This window comes from Alosa alosa, chromosome 15 (assembly GCF_017589495.1).
Source record: "Alosa alosa isolate M-15738 ecotype Scorff River chromosome 15, AALO_Geno_1.1, whole genome shotgun sequence".
Classification (NCBI taxonomy): Eukaryota; Metazoa; Chordata; class Actinopteri; order Clupeiformes; family Clupeidae; genus Alosa; species Alosa alosa.
The window spans coordinates 18,613,521-18,633,963 of NC_063203.1; the positions used below are offsets into that span (position 1 = coordinate 18,613,521).

The 20,443-nt window shown below is 41.0% G+C and overlaps 1 protein-coding gene across 1 annotated transcript; it reads right to left on the reverse strand.

Moving 5' to 3' along the window:
- Positions 1-376: 376 nt before the first annotated feature.
- six5 (SIX homeobox 5) lies at positions 377-7,954 on the reverse strand. Its single transcript, XM_048265281.1, has 3 exons — positions 7,201-7,954; positions 2,292-3,871; positions 377-2,174 (listed from the first exon to the last, which is right to left on the reverse strand). Exons 1-3 carry the CDS (start codon positions 7,887-7,889, stop codon positions 1,474-1,476), a joined length of 2,970 nt encoding a protein of 989 aa, XP_048121238.1. The 5' UTR covers positions 7,890-7,954; the 3' UTR covers positions 377-1,473.
- Positions 7,955-20,443: the final 12,489 nt, after the last annotated feature.

The following is a 20,443-nucleotide window of genomic DNA, read 5'->3' on the forward strand; positions in this document are numbered from 1 at the left end:
TTTGAGTCAATATTTTGTGTTGATATAACAAAATAACAATAAAAAAAACATTTAAGGAGCACATTAAGAAGCATGGGAGTAACTAATAAATGTAAATACGACTAGAATTGTATATGTGAGGAATTCAAATACCATCCTTTTGAGACAGTATAGTCCCATGACTTAACAGCAAAGCACTGTATTGCGTTTCAAGAGACCACAAATGGAGAAGACTTAACATTGAATGTGTATCACATGTGTTTTGTAGTGTATATGAAATAGTTTAACAGTTCCATTTTTTTCTAAATGTTTTAAACAATGTAGAAAATGATGTCTTTCTCCTTGTGTAGTAGTGAATGAAATGCTGTAAACTGATTTGAAGAGACTGCAGCATGCAGTAGCCTATGAACTGCAAGGCAATCAATGTTAAGGTCTCAGGTGCTTTGTTCTCCATCATTGAGGTCTATACTAGGACCAAATGTTGAATACCAGACACACTCACATCACTACTACCACACTGAATTTCTAATTTCTAATATATTGTCCATACTTTGGCAATCTCAAAGTCATCTCTCAGATATAGCCCTCTATAAAATGCCACATAGCACCACCATAACTGAAATCCAGGTCCCTGGGACAACCCAGATATTGCATAGAAAAAACATTTAAAGTGTTTAAAAATGTTCTAAAAATACATCTACCGACCAACCAGGAAGTTGTGACTGATTATTGACAATACCGTAATCATCCATAAATTTCCTGAATATCTGCATTGACTCTTAGTGCTTACTCTTTGCTTGGGTGGCTTATCAGCCAATTCAGCGTCAGTTGATCTGTTAGACTGAGATTTTATATCATCTTGAGTTACTGAATCCACTCAAATTTATCACATTAATCAGTTTCACAAAAGCAATTAACCATTTGTCTGTCTCAGCTCACTTTGCTTTCATCACAACTGCTTTGTTTTACTTGGTAACAGACCACTGCATGACTGGATGGCATTTTAGTGTAGTCAGAATGGATGAAACTAAACAAAAATGTTACCCTTTAACTTTTTTTACCCTCATTTACGACAGTATCTGATCATAATCTTGACAGCCTCACCGGCACTGTATTTAACTGCTAAGGAATTTGTTGATTGTCTACTGGATGTATTCAGCATCTATAATACATCCACTTTTTCCTGACAGTACAGTAATAAAAAAAAAAAAACTTACATGGTCACAGAAATTGATATGAACTGGGACGTGAGCAAAGTAAGCCTTAATAAAAAATTATTAAAAAAAAAAAAGTTTTAAAATGAATATCAGCTTTATGTTCCCCAAAATCTCGTTCATTCTCTCTCCCTCTCTCTCTCACTCTTAACACATACACACTTGAGGGAGTAAGAGGGAAAAGCAGGTTCCACACTATACCGAGAACCCCTCTACGAATGTAGATTGTAATGCATATTCCTCCAATATGTATCACAAAAAGTCTGTTAGGAGTGCTGATCTATAAACCCAAATCATCATCTACAGGAACAGACTGGAGTTGTGTGAGGATTTTAGAATCCCCGTCCATTTCTTCTGTATCATCCAACTGGGATTCTTTGTCCATGTCTCCACCAGGCGGAGGAGTCCCAAGTAGCAGACCATCACTAGCCGGCAGTCCCATCAGAGAGGGATCCTCTGCTAGGTCTCCCTTCCCCCGCACATCAAACAGACTGAGGGTGGCAGAGGAGGCAAGTGAAGCGGGGCTCCACGTGGTCTGTGGAAGCTGTGAGCCTGAACCGCATATGGGGCTGAGTGTCAGCATGCTCTCTGGGCTCAAGGCGTGCTGGGACGGCAGCACTGTGGAGGACGTCTGAGTGCTTGAACAGTCTGGCGTGTCGGGGGAAGCTACGGGGGTCGGGTTGGCTGGCGTTCCAGGCTCAGGGCTACAGTACAGTGCAGAATTGGTGTAGCTCAACGAGGAACACTGCAGGGAAGACGAAGCTGGCACTGCTGCAGAAGTGGCGGGCGGATTCTCTGCAGTAACGATGACCGGGGTCTGGTCAGAAGTCACCATGCTTTGGACAGGGTTCTCTGACATTGACTTAACAGGCACACTGGTGAACTGGATGCCAGCTGGAATGGTAAGAATGAGTTTGCCTTGCTGGAGGCTAAGAATGGGACTACCCCCCATGCCTCCTGTCAGAACAAAGTTACCAGTACCTAGAGAGAGAACAATTAGAAAAGAACAGCTGTTCATTTACTCAAATTAATTGAATCAATATCAACCTTAGAATATCACTAACTTTAACCAGCCTTACAGACCTGTGTTTATCTTACCTGGTGAGCTGGAGGGGATTTGAATGATCCCCGAATTGAGGATCTGAACCCCAGGAGAGGCACTGGCTGTGGGACCAACACTCTGGAGGGATCCAAGCTGGTTAACTCGCAGGGGTGCCTGAGCGACCCCAACACCTGCACTGGGGTTGGAACTGATGATCTGGAAGGCACCTCCAGCTGATGGTATAGAAAGGGTAGGGCTAGCTTGTACCATTTGGGGAAATGAAAGGGATCCATTGGAGGCTGCAGAGATGGAGGACACAGGAACAAGTTGAGGCAGAGATACGGGGACTAACTGGGCAAGGCCTAGTTCTTTCGACTGAGAGACAGGGACGACTTGTGTCGGGGAGGAAATAGGAATGACCTGTTGCGCAGGCCGCTGAGAACGAGAGAGAGAGTTTGAGGAAGACTGATCACTAAGCTGGAGGGTCAAGCCCTGGGACACCTGACTACTGGCCACCTGGGAAACAGACAAAATGTTGTCATCGCTGAGGGTGGTGGACGTACTACACTGCGGGACTTGGGCAAGGCGCGGAGCTATGTGGAGCATCTGACCTTGTAAAGGAGGGACAGAAACCTGTGGCAGCTGACTGGTGAGGGAAGACACAGGGACGAGCTGGGGACAGGAAGACACTTGGGCTCCCGAGTGGTGCTGCATCAGCTGAGAGACAGGGATGCCCTGGATAGAAGGCACCACCTGGGGGAGAGAGAACACCTGTGGCGTGGAGGAGGAGGAAGACGAGACCACCTGGCAGATGGAATTAGAGGGACTAAGCTGCGAGCCAGCGGTGGCAAACACCACAAACTCATGCTGCTGGGAGGTCAAAGGCACCATTGGGTTAGAGATAACCACTCCTGTCGGGGTGACAGCCAGAGAGGGGTTTAAGGTCTCTGAGGTTCGGCCACTCTGATTCACAGATAGAGGAGACAGAGGGGTGGTGGGGGAAATGGAGGATGAAGTGGTGGACGAGGGTACAGAAGTCAGTGATATAGTTTGCACCCCATCATCTGTCTTTAGTACCAGGCCCTCTGGGACACTGATGGAGTTAATGAAATCCAGCGTAGGCAGAGAAGAGGCTGTGCCACTGGATCCTTTCCCATCCTCTGTCAGTGGGAGGGTGATGGTTCCATTTGGGCTGGTGTGGGTGTTTAGTACCACAGTCGGGAGAGTAGCTTGTGTTTCCATTTCGCTAACAGACGGGACCTCCAAGCTGAGGTCATTGATTCCCACACCTTTGGGGATTACCTGTGCTCCATTCAGTAGCAAAGGCGGGTTGGCAGTGACTGGACTGAGAGTCACCGCATGCCTGTCGTTTAAGGTCAACCCGTTGATAATGACACTTGACCCCGTGCCTGAGAGCAGTGAGCTGCCATTGAGAAGCAGAGGATGAGGGGAGGTGAGGAACCCCCCTGTGCTGTTGAGAATGAGCTGGCCACCAGTGCTGCAGGTAGTACCAGAGATGGATATGAGAGGGCCAGTGGAACACGTGATCGAGTCCTCATTGATATGTTTGTCTGTGATGTCCTCCAAATCTCCCTTACTGGCTTCATCTTCAGTACTGTGGTTGCCATCAGATTCACTGTGGGTTAACAGAGAAATGGTGAGTGGTTAGTGGAAACTGACCAGAAACATATAGAGGAAATACTGTCCAAAGCAAAGGGTCTGAATCTCTATGTAAAATTAATAGAAATATTAATAATATTCTAATGACTGACAATGTTTTTTTCATGCATCTGAATAATTATGTCATAGGTCAGTGGATGTCCTTATATGTTGTGTGTATGTATGTAGGATTACAATGGTATGACCATCGTCACTCTGCACACATGTGATATTGCCCAGTAGGCCTATGTCTTTTAAACAGAATATAATTTGCATTGAAGGCATCACCAAATAATGGCATATTTCGTAGTGTCTGTATGTTGTGTTCCTCATTCCTGCCTCGATTTACAGAACTGTTGTATCATCTGTGTTATTTTCGTTTAATTTATATTGAATTTTACTTGCAATGTCGTAGTGCTGGGCGGTATGACCAAAAATGTATATCACGGTATTTTTCAAAATTCTTACGGTTTCACGATATATGTTGGTATTTTTCCCCCATGCATAATCAGATGTTCACAGCATTTTCTACAGGTTGAGAAAGGAATTGCTGCAGTAGGCTACATTGACTAAGTCATGATGTAGAATAATTCCACACTAGTGGTAATGCAGTTTTGCATGGCCCCAGAAAATGATGCTGTTTACAAATGATTCATGATTCTAATCAGAATGCAAAGACAATTGCAGTCAAAATACAGAACTTTTACTGTGCAAATTTCACAAACATCTTGTATAAAACCAATACAAAAAGTAGTGCAACTTGCAATAATTATACTTTTTTGGAAATTCTACAATTTAAAATAAAACCTCTCTGCTAATATGCTTACTCTGTCAAATAGGCCTATCAGAAACATGCCTTATTGTTATTGTGTGGTTTACATGACGTTAGTGGTAGGCTAATGTTAACTTCATGTGGATGTGGATGTCTTGTTAGCCTGCCATGAGCTTCGGTTCGGTTCGCTAGGCAAAACATTAACAAAAAAGTTCGTTTTAGTGCACTGATAACAGTCAGGATCATTTCTAACTAGCCAGCTAGTATTGCTCAGTGCATGTCTATAACATGCTTTACTTGCTACCTGGATAATTTCAGCGAATATTCTTAAGGTGAGATGAATGATAAGAACAATAAACTTCACTGTGTTCGGTGGGTTGCTAACTAACGACATCACCTAGGCCAGTGTTTCTCAAAGTGTGGTCCGGGGACCACTGGTGGTCCGCAAGCTATCCCAAGTAGTCCGCGAGCAGACGTGGTAAAAGATAATATAGATGAGTTGTTTGCCATATTGAACCGACATGTATGTAAATCCAAACAGTTCTGCAACGCTGCCTATGTAAATTATGCCAGTTTAAATCATATGTATCCTCTGACACAAGCAAGGTGCACAGAAAATAAGCAACGTGGCTCAGTGCTCAGTGAGTAAGCCTATTGTGTAAGTAACTATTTAAGTAGGTCTACTCTTTTTTTTAGCTAGGTGGTCCGTGGGTTTTTTTTTTATTGATTAAGTGGTCCTTGGTCTGAAAAAGTTTGAGAAACACTGACCTAGGCTACTAGCCAGCTAGTTACAGCTGTTAAACAATCTCAATAGAATTTTCGTGACGGTAAATCCAAAGATCCTTGATTACTAGCTCCGCTTTAACCCTCTCTGGTAAATCCCTTTCATTGCAGTATCCCTTAACGTTTTTCCCATAGACTGTATACAGTCTATGGTTTTTCCTTAACTAAAGAAACAATTTAAGGTATTCTGTGCAACACCCTTAAATAAACCCCTTAGCTAAGGAGAAATTAAGCCTTAAGGGTCATACTTCAGGGGAAAAACTTAAAGTGTTTCGTGTTTACCCTTACTATGCCTGGCAGTGGCACCATGCGTGCGTGTGAAAAAAGTCCCGTCGGAAACACTGTCGCGCGGCGCAGCGTCCCAAACGTTGTGTAGCCTAGCCTAATCAAATGCACCCGTATGGCGGTATATTAAAAATTCATATCATAACGAAAATATACACCGGTAAACGGTGTGAACCGGTATACCGCCCAGCACTACAATGTCATTTTCCCTTTCACCTTTCTTTTCACATATCTTAGCATAAATGATCTAGTCTTCAAAATATTATTTTAGTGGAGAACACTTTTGCATGTTAATATGGTTTATAATGTACCTGGCCATAATAACTGGATATAATGAAACGAGATTGAGAGGCTTTAGCCTAAATCCTCATATTCATTGCAGGATTATACTCTCACGAATCCACAAACTGCACTTATTTCAGAAATCACTATTGAAAATGTTTGCAAAATTATGCCGCATTCATGAATTCGAATCGAATAGAATGTATTCCTTCATGGGTCTCTTCCATAGGGTCTCTTCTAAATAATCCAATCTGTTACAGCTAACAACAGAGACTAAAATGAAAACACATGCGAGTATTTGCCTAGTGGCCAAATGTGAAAAGTTGTTTGTGTTTGTTTAGTAGGCCCTGGACATAAAAAGGCCATTCGCTTCAGGTCAACATTCGTCTGTCAAAATGGCACACGTTCAGGATAATAATAGACTACCAATCGCGAGAATAGTGATGTCTCACAGGAGACATTTTCGGTGCAGGATTTCAGGAAACTTGAGCCACGCAGGAACCTAAGATCACATTTCACAACAAAGCAACATGCTTTCGATCGTTACGTTACACTCCGAGACCTTCATGGCGTTGTGGTTGTCAAGTGCTATCAAAACCAAATCTGTCATTTGGCTAACTTAGCAATGCAAGTACTTGCAAAGTGGAAGACACAATGTAACGTTAACCTAATATAAAAATGTAACTTCGCAAGTTGAGTTAATCCTAGAGTAGACAATCCAATTCAGTGAAATGCACTTAAACACAAAACTTTGTTGCGTAATGTAACTTTGAACCCAACATGAGTTAACGTTACCTTCGAAAATAAAGTTGGCTAACCTAGCTGCTGTTGCAGTCAATGTCTTTGTCACACGAGTAACAGCTTTCAGTTCAACTGATGTATAGGTTAATTTCGAACGTTTTCAAGGTGCACCGATTTACAATGTGATATAGTCGTACAATGAGCGAAAGCTAACGTTTAAAATGTCTGTAAGGTAACACCAGTGTGCTAACGTTAACGTAAGCACACTTGAACGCCATTTGCCTTCCATTTATTTCTTGGGAGGACTTTGAATTGTAAAAGGAAAAATGCAGCTCAAAAGAACGATATGCTAACAACACATGCAGACTGAAATCAGGAAGCCAGGCCCAAAGGTTAACGCTGGACATGACTAAACATTATCGTTACCTAACCATCTCACCAACCTTTTGCTGTTGGTACCAGAGGGTGTTCGGTCTCTCTGTCGTCGGTTCTTGAACCAGTTACTAACTTGGGTCAGGGAAAGTCCGGTGGCTTTAGCTAAATTCTTCTTTTCGTCTGGGGTGGGATACCTGTTGATCTTGTAACACTCTTTGAGAGCATTGCGCGACTTTTCTTTGAAGCAATATACAGTCTCCTCTCCGTCCCAAATAGTTTTTGGCAAGGGAAACTTTTTCCTAAGACGATACTTGTCCACTGCACCCAGGCTCCGACCTCGGGACCTCTCTGCCTCCTTGTACCGTGCCTGTAAGTAAAGGTCCTGCAGGAACCCATGGTTGCTGGGGTGGAAATCGTGGCTCTCTAGTATTGCGTACAATTGTTTGAATTCTTCCCGGTGGAAAGCGACTAGTGCTTGGGCCTTCAGTAAAGTTTCATTGCCACGTAGCAGGTCAGCCGAAGGAGGGATGGTGGAGAGGAATCTCCACAGGCGATCCACATTACCCGCCTGCAGAAGTGCCTCGCACACACATGCCACTTGGTCACTTGAAAAGCTAAGCTCCGACTTGCGAAAACTTTGAAGCAGTTCCTCTGAAACCTCGTCAGGGTCTCTCTCTTCCTTTATTTTAGATTTTTCTGAGTCTTCTGTCGGCTGCTCAGTGCATATATCGTTTTGTTCTGAAGACAAGGAAGCCATTTTTAGTTTAACTTTTTTTCTTCTGGTTCCTCCTCCCTCCCCTTCACTCCGTCTACCATTCTCCCCGTCGACGAGACCGCAGCACCCACCAGACTGAAGCGTCACGCCCCTATCGTTACCTTCTCCAGGCAGCCCCCTAGATTCACAACGTATTGCTGTTCACAACTGATAGCCTAAAATGTATTTGATGTTGATCAGATAATTAAAGGCCGTCAGTCAAATGAAGAGAGAAGGTAGGATAATAGTTTAATATTTGTATGGAAAGAAAATAAATAACATAGCCTATCTTACAGCCATTCACATATGGACAAAAATAAAACACATAGGCGTAGTGGATTGGGAGATTGATTAGAAGAGTTTTCCTGTGACTGCCACAAATTTCGTTTGGTCACGCAGACACACACGCACACACACGTGGATGAAGTGGAGGCTAAACGCAAGTAAACGCAGTTGATCCACCTCTGAAATTTCAGAAATAGAGTTTATCCACCTTTTAGAGTTTATCCACCTTTCGAAAGAGTTTATTCACCAATTTCTAACATTCAAAAATCAACATGTAGGCCTACACTCTAGGAACCATTAATACCACTGATATCCAACATCATCAAACATGTACTGAATGCCTTTTTTAAAAATCCAATACCGCATGGCACAGTCCACCTCACCGTGACCAGTGACACAGAAATCATGGTTTACCCACCTCTTAATTTACCACTACATGCGCACACGCACGCACACACACGCATGCAAACATACACACAGGCACGCATACACAAAAGTTGCAAGAGGATGTGGTTGGAGATTAGAGCCCGACCGATTTATGATATTATCGGCTGATATTAGGCATTTTCCAAACTATATCGGCGGCAAATATTTTAAATTCAGTAAAGGAAAACCGAATATTGATCCTTCATTTAGGATGCATTTCCAGTATTGGCGTTATGTAGTTTGTCCACCAGATGGCGTCTTGCTGCAAGACACACAAGCAACAGAGTAGTTTATGTATTCATGGTCCATGGACGGATTATGAACTTTCGGGCCCCTGTGCCCAGATGTATTAAGGGCCCCCCAGTAATTGTCGCAATTTGTGTTGTGTTATTGAGACAATAATTCAATGCAATGAGCTTCAGGGCCCCCTGGGCCTGGTAGGCACGTGCAGTAATCCATCCCTGTTCATGGTAGGATGATTTTCAGGTGAAATGTAATTCCCATTTCTTCTTGAAGCCGAAATAAACCTGAGAATGTTTATCGGACATGCTTGGTTTTTACTGCAGGAACGTTAATCTTACACCAGCTTAATGTTATGTCCAGGTAAAATAACATTAACGTTAGAGTTGGTTGAGCGATGGAGGCTAGTTTCATTGGTGTATTGTCAAACCTGAATGCGGTTAGATAGATAGATAGATAGATACTTTATTGATCCCCAGGGGAAATTCAAGGTCTCAGCAGCATACAGACAACACAAACACATTCTTTAACAGCAGAAAGAGTAATTAAAGTATATAATATAAAAACACAACTAATCAATAAGGACAGTAGAAGATAAAGAATATGCTAAATATACTAAAATACAAATTATACTAACTAAACTTAAATACAATATATAAAAATATACTAAAATACAAATTACAAAAATACAAATTATACTAACTAACACTTAATCTAAATCAATTCTAAAAACAGTATCCACATAGTGGTGATTAATCAATCAGAGGCGTTTGCAATGACTGAGACAGTCTGTGCAAATTGATGAACAGCAGTGTAATTGTCTCTTTTGACTGTCATCCCATTCTTTTCCGACCATACTGACAGGATCAGTTAGCCACAACGCTAATGTTCGCGATAGCAGGGCAGGCTACTGTCTATGATACATCCTAAACACCGGGCTGCTTGCCAGTTTTTTTTCTGCTGTTGACTCGTTCACAGTCCTTGGTGGCCCTGTCAGTGCTTTGTAAAATGCATTTATTGACACCGCCGACAACTTGAGCTGCAAAAGAAGCTCTTGCCACCCTGTCAATGATGCTTGTCAAAAAGTACAGGGAAGCTTTTGATACTTTGGCCGCTCTGACAGCATTCTATGTTGCTGGTTGTTTGCCGCTGAACCGCGTCATAGCTCATTACCATGAAGTTGACCAACTTTCTGCTTGACACTCTGGTCGCTCAACACTCCCAAAACGCGACGCCAGCGGATTTGCTGCTTTTTGCAGCTGAGAAAAACCGGCTTCCATTGAAAATGAATGACTAACTTTGAAGTTCAAGTCGCCGGCGGTGTGCACATACAGTAAGACCACAAAAAGTCTACACAAAATATATGTGAGCATCTGAGCTAACGTTCATTCCCAAACAAACACCTACTAAACTACTCCTTAGTTTCAGTCTTCAATTTTGCATTTCAACAAAGGTGTTTCAAGTTAGCCTGGAAACCAGACTAGTTTCAAGTAAGAAAGAGCATAGCCTAGTTTAGGCTACAAAGGCTTAAAGTACAGTAAAGTAACTGACTAAAATGTAGGGCCTAAATACTAAAATGCTTTGCTTGCATTAAAGGGAGTCATTAAACTGCTCACAATATAGATTGTGACAATGTGACAAACATCACATAACACATAACTCAAATATCGAAATCGGTATCGGCTTTCAAAATCCCATATCGGTCAGGCTCTAGGACAGGGGTTCCCAAACTTTTCCACGACAAGGCCCCCCAAATACCACTAGGTTCTGGCCAAGGACCCCTTGATGTGTTATTAAACCCATCGACAATACTACGGCAAATGTAAAATTACATTAAGCTAATTCTAATAATTATTTTAGCCACAAGCACTTCGCGATTGAGCATACAGTGTGTAAAAATTGCATTTGGAGCTTTCTGCTATATGAGAGCTATCAGTCTACTATTATTCCCAGTCATTATCATGGAAAATATAATGTTCAGATATGCGACAAATTATTCTAATGGCATTGTATAACAACCCTCATAGTAATAGGTTCATTTAACATTTTTAAAATGTATTTATTTGTTGCTTTTATTTTTCCTTTCAAATTGCTGAGGCCCCCCTGGCACCACCTCGCGGCCCCCACTTTGAAAACCACTGGTCTAGGAGATGGAGACAAATTGACATGCACACACACACATGCACACATACACACAGACACACACATACACAGGCACGCACATACACAGGCACACACACTCACATGCACACACACACACACACACACACACACACACACACACACACACACACACACACAAGCATACACAAAAGTTGCAAGAGTAGAGAATAGAGTAGGAGATGGCGACAAATTGACATATTAACAAATATACAATTGATGTACAGGACTGAGCGGCGGTCATATTTTGTACCGGTATGCGGTACATTTAGTTATTTCTATCTAAGAAGGAAAACTTTTCTAATCAATCTCCCAATATTTGAACAGTAATTCATTATTTATCAAATTTGTTTGCTGGGCTGAAGGACTGAGACTGTCGTCAATAGTGCAGGCATAGGGCACTTCCTGTCTTATGCACCCTTTACACCTCCGACTTCAATTACAACTCATGCCTATTGTTGGGTGTGTAGGCTATCGAGGATGAACAGGAGGGGGAGTACAGGAGCCTACAGGTGTCTGGGACTGCACCAATAAACTGGACTGGTATGCAAACACTGATGTGGTTTACAGGAAGGGGCAGAGCCAGCTCTATTTCCTGAGGAGGCTGGGGTCATTTAACACCTGGAGTAAACTCCTGCTGATGTTTTACCAGTCTGTCATTGCAGCATTCTTATCTGGTGTGTTGGGGAGGCAGCAGCAAGGACTGAGTGACTGGACAGACAGGCTGGTATAAAGAAAGCATCAGTGGCAGAGAAAAGAACCCTGCAAGCACCACCTTTCATTGATATAGTGAATACTCTCACTCAGGCTCTTCAGAATGGCTGTTATGCCTTTGTGTACACAGCTAGAGTAACAGGTGTAGGTGTAAGGTTGATTTTTCAATACATGTTCTATATACAGCCTATACTTGCAGAATGCTGGTGAAGTTATGAGATACATCTATCTCAAAATGCTTATGTCTCAAAAGACAATATGCTAATCGACATGCCACTGTTATGAACAACATAGTCAAAATGCTTAGTCATGTTTCATGTAGTTTACTCTAGATTTTTTTGTCATGAAAATGTACAAGGCAGCAGGTTGGCGTAGCTTATATCAATTTCAACAGTTAAAAGTTACATACTGCATGTGGGTGATTGTAGGAGATCAGTCAGGATTTGTACTTCTAAAGTACTGTTTGAACGTAAAAATCGTACTGAGTACAGCAGTTCTTTCCAAAAAAGTATAGAAATGGCAAATACTTGACAGATTACGTATGAAAAATGGCTCAACACTTTTTTTACATAATGACCCAATCAATTAACTTTATCAAGTGTTAAAAACAGTTATAACTGACCAGGACCTTTCACTAAATAATCACATAAAACAGATCACCAAAACTTAATTTTACCATTTATGGAACATTTCAAAGATAAGGAAGTCCTAATCCTTACCAGATGCTGAGAAATTAATCCATGTTTTTGTCACCTCAAGGATAGACTATTGCAATGCTTTATATGCTGGCTGCAATAATACCTGTCTAAAGAGCTTACAGTTTTAAAATGCAGCTGCTCGCACACTCACTAGGACTAAAAAATATGAACATATTTCCCCTATCCTAGCATCTCTACACTGGCTGCTTGTTAAAAGTCGCATTGACTTCAAAATATTACTTCTAACAAAGCCATAAATGACCAGGCACCTGAATATATTAAAGATCTCCTAGTCCCATATAACCCACCTAGACCACTACAATCACAGAATACTGGACTTCTTGTAATCCCAAAAATCTCAAAAACTACAGTATGGAGGCAGAGCTTTATGCTACCGTGCACTCCTCCTCTGGAATAATCTCCTTCCCTCAATTCGATTAGCAGACACCCTCCCTATTCTTAAGTCTAGATTCAAAACATACCTCTTTAGTGCCTCCCACAGTTAGATATGGTGCAGTGTGGAACTTCACCTACCTCAGGGTTTTTTAGAATGGACCACCCTGCTGTGTCCTCGTGTGACTGGCACCCCATTCATGCGTGCGATGGTGATCACTGACCATACCTGCGCTGGTGTCGACTACCCTTCACCATGCCCTAGTTATGCTGCTATAGCATAGTGCATTCATGGACTTTTTATGTGTCATGCCATACAACCCCCCCCTCTCTCCTCTTCCCTCTCTTGCCTATTCTCACTATGGTATAACACTACATAGTACCATTGATATACTTATTGATATTAACCATTTTGATTTATAGTCATACTAACCCACTCTACATCTCTCTTTCTTCCCCCTTATACCTCACTTGTGAGGTATACCATCACCAGTCATCAGCCATCCGTGTGTTTGGCCCTTATCTCACCCATCTCACCTGAAGTCCCATGCCTACGACTGCCACCTATTACTGTCCCCCCTGCCCGGATTCCTGGCCCGTACAGCCTAGCGTCCCACCACTTGCCCTATGACAACTCATAATCCCCCTGGACAATTCCATTTCCTACATTGGACTATTTGAACTTTCTGACACTAAATAGGATTCATGCATTATCATACCGGATATGTAACCATACCACCTCTTGTAACATACACCTCAGGTGGCTTTAAACACCATGTTCTATTCTCTACATCTGACTAACTTATGCATTTATCATGTATACAGACCTTACTGTTCTGTAACTGACCCTAGGCAGATAGGTCAGGCCCTTGAGTCGTGGATCTGCTCGAGGTTTCTTCCTATATGTATCTTCAATTCTAGGGAGTTTTTCCTCGCCCCTCTTACCCATGGGCCTTCTTTTCTTTTCTCTGATTGTCTAACATTCTGTAAAGCGCCATGAGACATGTGTAATGTTTTGGCGCTCTATAAGTGAAATTTAATTGAAATTGAAATTGAAATTGACTTTAGCCTAACTATTTTTGAAGGAAGGACTATTCAACAGAGATCCTCTACAATGCATTTGACTGACATGACATCAGCAATTGAAAATGTAAAAAACATGCAATTGTACACAAGCATTTGTATGATGTGCAAAAGTCTGCTGTTTGTTTGAAGTCATAAGATTAATGATGACATTGCTCTCAAAGATGTGCAGGTGACTACAGTAAATGATGTGGAAGTTGACCTTGCAGTTTTGGCAAGGTCACTGGCGGCTGGTGTCTTTTATGTGTGAGGTGACCCACCACTGAAAAAAACATTAAAAGAGCTAAGCCATAGAGAAGAAGCGAGAGAGAGAAAGAGAGAGAGAGAAAGAGAGAGAGAGATAAAATTGCATGAAACACAGTTATGGAAACTATTTTGCAAAAGAAGACCTCATAATGAACACATTAGCCAAGTGATCCCATGATGAATCATGTTTAGTTGCAATGCACAAAAGATAAACAAATTTGACTCACTATGTGCACTATAGATGACCAAAGTGGAAATCAAGCACAGAATTCTAAAGCAAAAGCCAAAATGAGTAACGCCTAAGTGCATTGGTAACATTGGGAAAAGCACTTTGGAGCTGTTCTTGCTTGTCAGTTCATATGACAGTTCTAGGTGACAGGTTCAATAGTTTGAGTAGACTACTGTAAATCATGACAAACAGATGTATTTATAGTGCTGTTAGTGTTGTGTCAGTTAAACGCGTTATTAACAGCGTTAACGTAAACCTATTTTAACGGCGTCAATTGTTTTTAATGCGAGATTAACGTTCTTTTTGGTTAAACAAACTTTGTAGTTTTTTCACATGCTGTTGCAACAACTAGTAACGTTAGAACAACTACAACACCACACTGGGTTTAGCTAGACCGGAAACTAAACAATAGCACTGACCAGAGCCATATAAATTATTTATATGGCTCTGGCACTGACTAATGGAATGGAACGTTGTATGTGCTGCACGCACATGCTCCCTTTTAGGGAAAAGATGACTGATATAATGGAAACCTATGCTGCATCGAAGTGGGCAGCGAAAAGGGCTTATACTTACTAAATCTTTAAAAACAAACGTAAATAAAAGGCACAAAATAAGGTTGGTGTAAGAGTTATCTGTGTGTTTATGGGATTAATGTGACCATGTTCCTATGGTTTGCTCTTTAGTTTACAGGAGTGTCACGAATGTATCAATAGGCACAGTCAAACTGCCCGTGGCTGACTATAACTAAGTTCAGCAAGCTTAACTTTACATGTCATAACATCAACTAAACATAAGTCACACATTCATTCTATCACTTGTAATATGAACGTAGCCTATTTCCTACAACTACAGTAGGTGAGATAATTGGCTATGTTATACTGAAGTTCCACAGCTAGCTAGCAAGCTAACCGTTTTGCATGGGATATTATGGTAAGTGTACATGCTAAATTTGTTCTCAACATGGGGTATTGCAAACGAATTAGGTTGGTAATGTACGTAGTTTCGACATGAGTAAGTTACATAAACATAATTCTTCATAACTGCTGTGTTAGTAAAATGATTGTATGTCCTGTGAATTAAAAATAGATGTAACGTCAACGTGTGATTACTAGCTGTCTTTCCCATTGGAATCAATGGTATAATGTTAACTTGTTTTCCTCTAAAATGTATCTTTATGATGATGCGCTGTTAGTAGGCTATGTAAAGGCATGCTGCACACACTTGTTTGGGCTTATGTACGATGGAGTATTAGGGCCACACATGAAGGAAAAAAATATTTTTGCCATGACAAGATTAAACTCAACATGTCGACTTTAAAGTCGCCATGTCAACATTAAACTCGATATTTTGAGAATAAAGTTGAAATGTAATATCGACTTTAATCTTGACGTATCGACTTTAATGTCGCCATGTCGACATTAAACTCAACATTTCGAGAATGAAGTTGAAATATCACGTCGACTTTAATCTCGACGTGTCGACATGAAACTCAACATTTTGAGAATAAAGTTAGTTTGGAGAGAGAACGACCGCTCGGGACGATTGAAAGGGAGGACGAATGAAACAATGCAACAAGTGCAACAATGATTCAGAGTGTTCCAGTGCAACAATGATTAGACATAGGCCTATATCATGTGGACAAAACATAGAACATATTAACTTACGCTTGCTCAGCCAAATACTTTGCTGTTAGGTCCTTATCAATGGAGTTACAGGCTTATAAATGGTCAAAAGTAGCCTAAACGTCATAGCGTTTTTTATTTATTGTAGGCCTATTATTAAAAGTGTTGTTTTTCATCTAAAGGTTCAACTTCATGCTTATGCACTAGAGGCATACTAGGCGCTCTCCCCAATCCTAGACTTTCACGTTGCTTGTTTGTAATGGATGCAAAACAGCCTATTGCTGAATGTCTATGGAGGGACGAATTAAGCTGTCCTCCCGACCACCCCATGTAGGCTAGCCTACATGTAACCTGGCAATAGCCAGATGAATTTCGCTCCGCCTAGCTCCACTCATCCATCTGGAACCGATCCATTGAAGTGTTGCTTCAGAAGGCTGGGCCTAATCAAAAAATGCTTGCATATGATTGAATAAGCCACTTGTCCGTCATCTATTGACGTGCTACTTCAACCACTCACATCGAAGCCAACCCGTGACACTAATAACAGACTCACACGCTATGCTACGCTATGTCACATCTATGAAACTCCCGCCCTGCGTCCTGATTGGCTAAACCATAAAGTTGGTTGGAGAAATCACTCTCAATGGAAGAGGTCCCAGATGGATGTGAGTGAAGCTAGGCGGAGCTAAGCGGAACGACATTCATCTGGCTAGGGTCAGGTTAGCCTACATGCACACATATGCACACAAAGTGCATAAATAAAGTGCATGCACACATATTCTCTCACGGGATCAAAATAGTATATGCTTAGGCTATACCTGTGTTTCTAGCCTCCTATACGTATTGCAGGTGAGACATGGAAAAGCAGTTTTAGAAAAATGAGTTTTGCCATGTTATCCTGGAGAGTGACGGCCTGTGGGTCATGAAGGGCAGTTATTTGGATGTGCAGTGGCCTTAACCACGTAAAACAGAGTAAAATAACATTTTGTATAGAAACATTATATCATTGGATATTTTTCTAGCAATTTAGCCTAAACAGCATAGTGCATGGTATTTCCATAACCGCGAGACAGCACTTCACGATGACGGCAATGAGTAGTTAACAGACAAGACGCAATCTATCTGAATATCTGCAATCTAGCTGAAATAACACCTATTTGAAGCCCATTTTTCTTTTATGTAACATATTGTGTGTTAGTGTAGGCTACATAGCTTAAACTGTGTAGGTATATGTTTAAACAGTAGGGCCTATTGCGAGTTCAATGTCAGCATGTCGACTTTAAAGTCGACATGTCGAGATTAAAGTAGATATGATGTTTCAACTTTATTCTCGAAATGTCGAGTTTAATGTCGACGTGGCGACTTTAAAGTCAACATGTCGAGTTTAATCTCGCCATGGCAAAAATATTTTTTTTCTTCATGTGTGGCCCTAATACTCCGTCGTACTTACGAGCTGGCACAAGAGTAGTAGCCTAGGCTGACGCATTAAATGTGTGCCGCCAAAGATTCTTTCACCGTCACTTGTTCTGTTATCAACATTCCTCTTTGGCAGCTACCAGAGCCATATAAAGGTACCTTTATATGGCTCTGGCAGCTACTATTTGCGATGCACTGCTTTCGACATTCATTTACATTAGATTCCATTCTTTTCATTACAACTCCGCACACCAGGGCCCAGTTTCCCGAAAGCATCTTAAGCCTAAGAGTGTCGTAAAGTCCCTCTTACGAACGTCTTAAGATTTGCCGACTGTTTCCCGAAACCATCGTAACTTAAGAGCGTCGTGAAAATAGATCTACGAGTGCTCCAGAGTAGGCCTACTCGTTACCGGCTAAGAGCGCCTTAGCACTTCTCACTGAGGTCACCAACAGGACATACAGAGGAATTACAACTTAGAATACATAATCCATTTTACGTTCCCATTCTTTATTGTGTTTACCTGTGATGAATCAGATTTTAGCGTGCAAAATAGCCTACATTTAATGGTCATAATAATGTGATGAAAAAGGACAAAAATGCAATCAAGTTATGAAACGAGGCGTTGCCAGAATAGTTTGACATTATCTTTGCTAAGTGAATATTTTATTAGGCCTATGAGGTAAAAAGCAGAGAAAGCAACATGTGGTGTAGTCTGTAGCCTACTGCATCAAAATCTAAGCCTACACATTTCCTCTCTTTCTTACTCGACTTCTTTCTTATCTTCAAACGTGTTCTTAAGTGACACCGCGAAAAAATATTGCATGGTGCAACAATCTAATCTTAAAAGAATTACAATTATTTATGTCTCTGTGTGGTATATTGGGATGCTTACATGCAGATGTCAAAGTGTTTCTATTTTCGTATTAATGTGAATTAATGTGTAGATTCGAAGTTTAAATGGTAGACCTATAGCTGTGACGTGCAGTCACCTGACATCACCGTCAAATCAGAGGATATTTCAGAACTATTAACGTGGACAGCTCCCCTTAAGAGCATCTTAAGAGCAGTGCACGCGCCTACGAGCATGTTCGGGAAACAGTCGGAAAAACCAAACGAACGATCGTAAGATGAATCGTAGAAAACCCTCTTAAGAGCGTGTCTGCGTCGTTATCGGGGAAGTGGGCCCAGACTCTCTGCGAAGTCAGAGAGTCTGGTTTCCAGGCTACCTCATAATGTGTGTAGGCCTACATTTTGTGCACGCACTTCTGCGGTAGCATTTATTTCCGTTTATATCAGCTAAATTTCTAAAGAATATTGTGTTGCCTCAGGTCTGCTGCACATCTTTTGAAATTTGATTTGAAATAATCAAATAGACCTACATCTTAAAGTTCAGTTAATAAAGTAACTTGCTTTGCTTTCATTTGAATCCCAATCAAGATACACAATAATTGCTTTATTGTTAATAAGCGTCTCTGTAGTCGTGGTGATGAGAGAGATGAGATCAGATAAAACTTTGAGTCGAGTTGTGTTGTATCTGGTCGTGTGGTGTGGTGTGGTCCTGGAAAGTTCAGAAATGCAAAATAATAGAATTTTAACCATATGATAAAATATGTGATTAATCGTGATTAACTATAGGAATTCAGCGATTAATCGCGATTAATTAATCGTTTGACAGCACTAATTTTATAGTCGGCTTCCTCTTCCTCTGTATCTGTTGTTTCTTCCTTTTTTTATTAAAATATTGTTCAACTTTAATTAAACTATTATTTATATTTAGTGTATAGTCGTTTATGTGTGCCAGGTGGATGTTCTAGAATATATTTAGAATACAGATGATTGTGCCCACAAGATGGCAATGTTTTCTCATTTTTGTTACCATGTGCATTTCATATTCTGACAAAAATCAAATTAAGGATCCTATCACATTCTGAATCTATTACTATAAAATAACTATAAAAGAAACATCTCTGAGGGTCTGAGACATATGCTGAGATGATATGACCGTATCATGCTTCTTCCATAAATTGTCCAGTTAAATGTACAAAACACCTCATGCATCATGATAAATGCAATTATTATGAGTATTGTGTTCATTACATTTGGTCATTACATTTACATTTCACCTCACATTTACATTTCCTGTGAGTTTATGAGAGGGGAGCCTTGACTCATCCAATTGCATGGTATAATATGCCTGTGAGTGTGACATTAGCTTTGCCATAGCACCCATTCCTCATCACAGTCTGGGGGGGTGATGTTTCACAGAGTGTTCTGACCTCTCAGGCACATTAACAACTTACTTACAGTACCCATCTCTTTCCTGCCCACTGTGGGGCCACCCTTCTGTTTCTGTTGTGTGTGCTTTACACATGTGTGTGTGTGTGTGTGTGTGTGTGTGTGTGAAAGAGAGAGAGAGAGAGAGAGAGAGAGAGAGAGAGAGAGAGAAAGAGTGTGTTTGATGAAGGGAGAATTTGCATCACTGACCTAAAAACTTATCAAAGGTAGAAAAACAGCAATATTTTTATCCAATACGTAGCTCATAATTACAGAACCAACCTTTTGCCTCAGTTTTGTGATCTTATTTTAGATTACATACTAAACAATATAATTTTTATTTCACACATAGGGAATGATCAAGGTGCAGTAGGCCTAAATTATGAATTAGGCTTACACATTTTACAACACATCGCATTTCATGGAAGTCTAGTTGTCAAGGTGACTAAAATGGTCCCTAAAAGGATCGCTCTTGGTCATCTCGACCTCCTCAGCTCAGACCGAGAAGCCAATCTCCTATAGAGATACAACAAGTCATAATAGGCTATACAAAGAATGCCTCAAAAAATGATTTTGGGTAGGGTTGCTTCGAGTAGCCTAGGCCTAAACTTTTTTTTCTCAACCTCATTTTGTTTAGCTATATGAAGCTACACGAGGTATTTTCATATGGTGGAATTACATTTCACAAACCTTAAAATGCATATAATGCATAGCCTATAATGGTTAGGTGGTCAAGTCAAAAATCTCTGAAATAGACTAAGCTGGTC

Coding starts and splice junctions, on each gene's coding strand:
- six5 (XM_048265281.1), bottom strand. CDS start 7,889: ATGGCTTCCTTGTCTTCAGAACAAAACGATATATGCACTGAGCAGCCG. Junction 3,872..7,200: donor TCTGGTACCAACAGCAAAAG/GTTGGTGAGATG, acceptor GTTAACCCACAG/TGAATCTGATGGCAACCACA. Junction 2,175..2,291: donor AATCCCCTCCAGCTCACCAG/GTAAGATAAACA, acceptor TTCTCTCTCTAG/GTACTGGTAACTTTGTTCTG.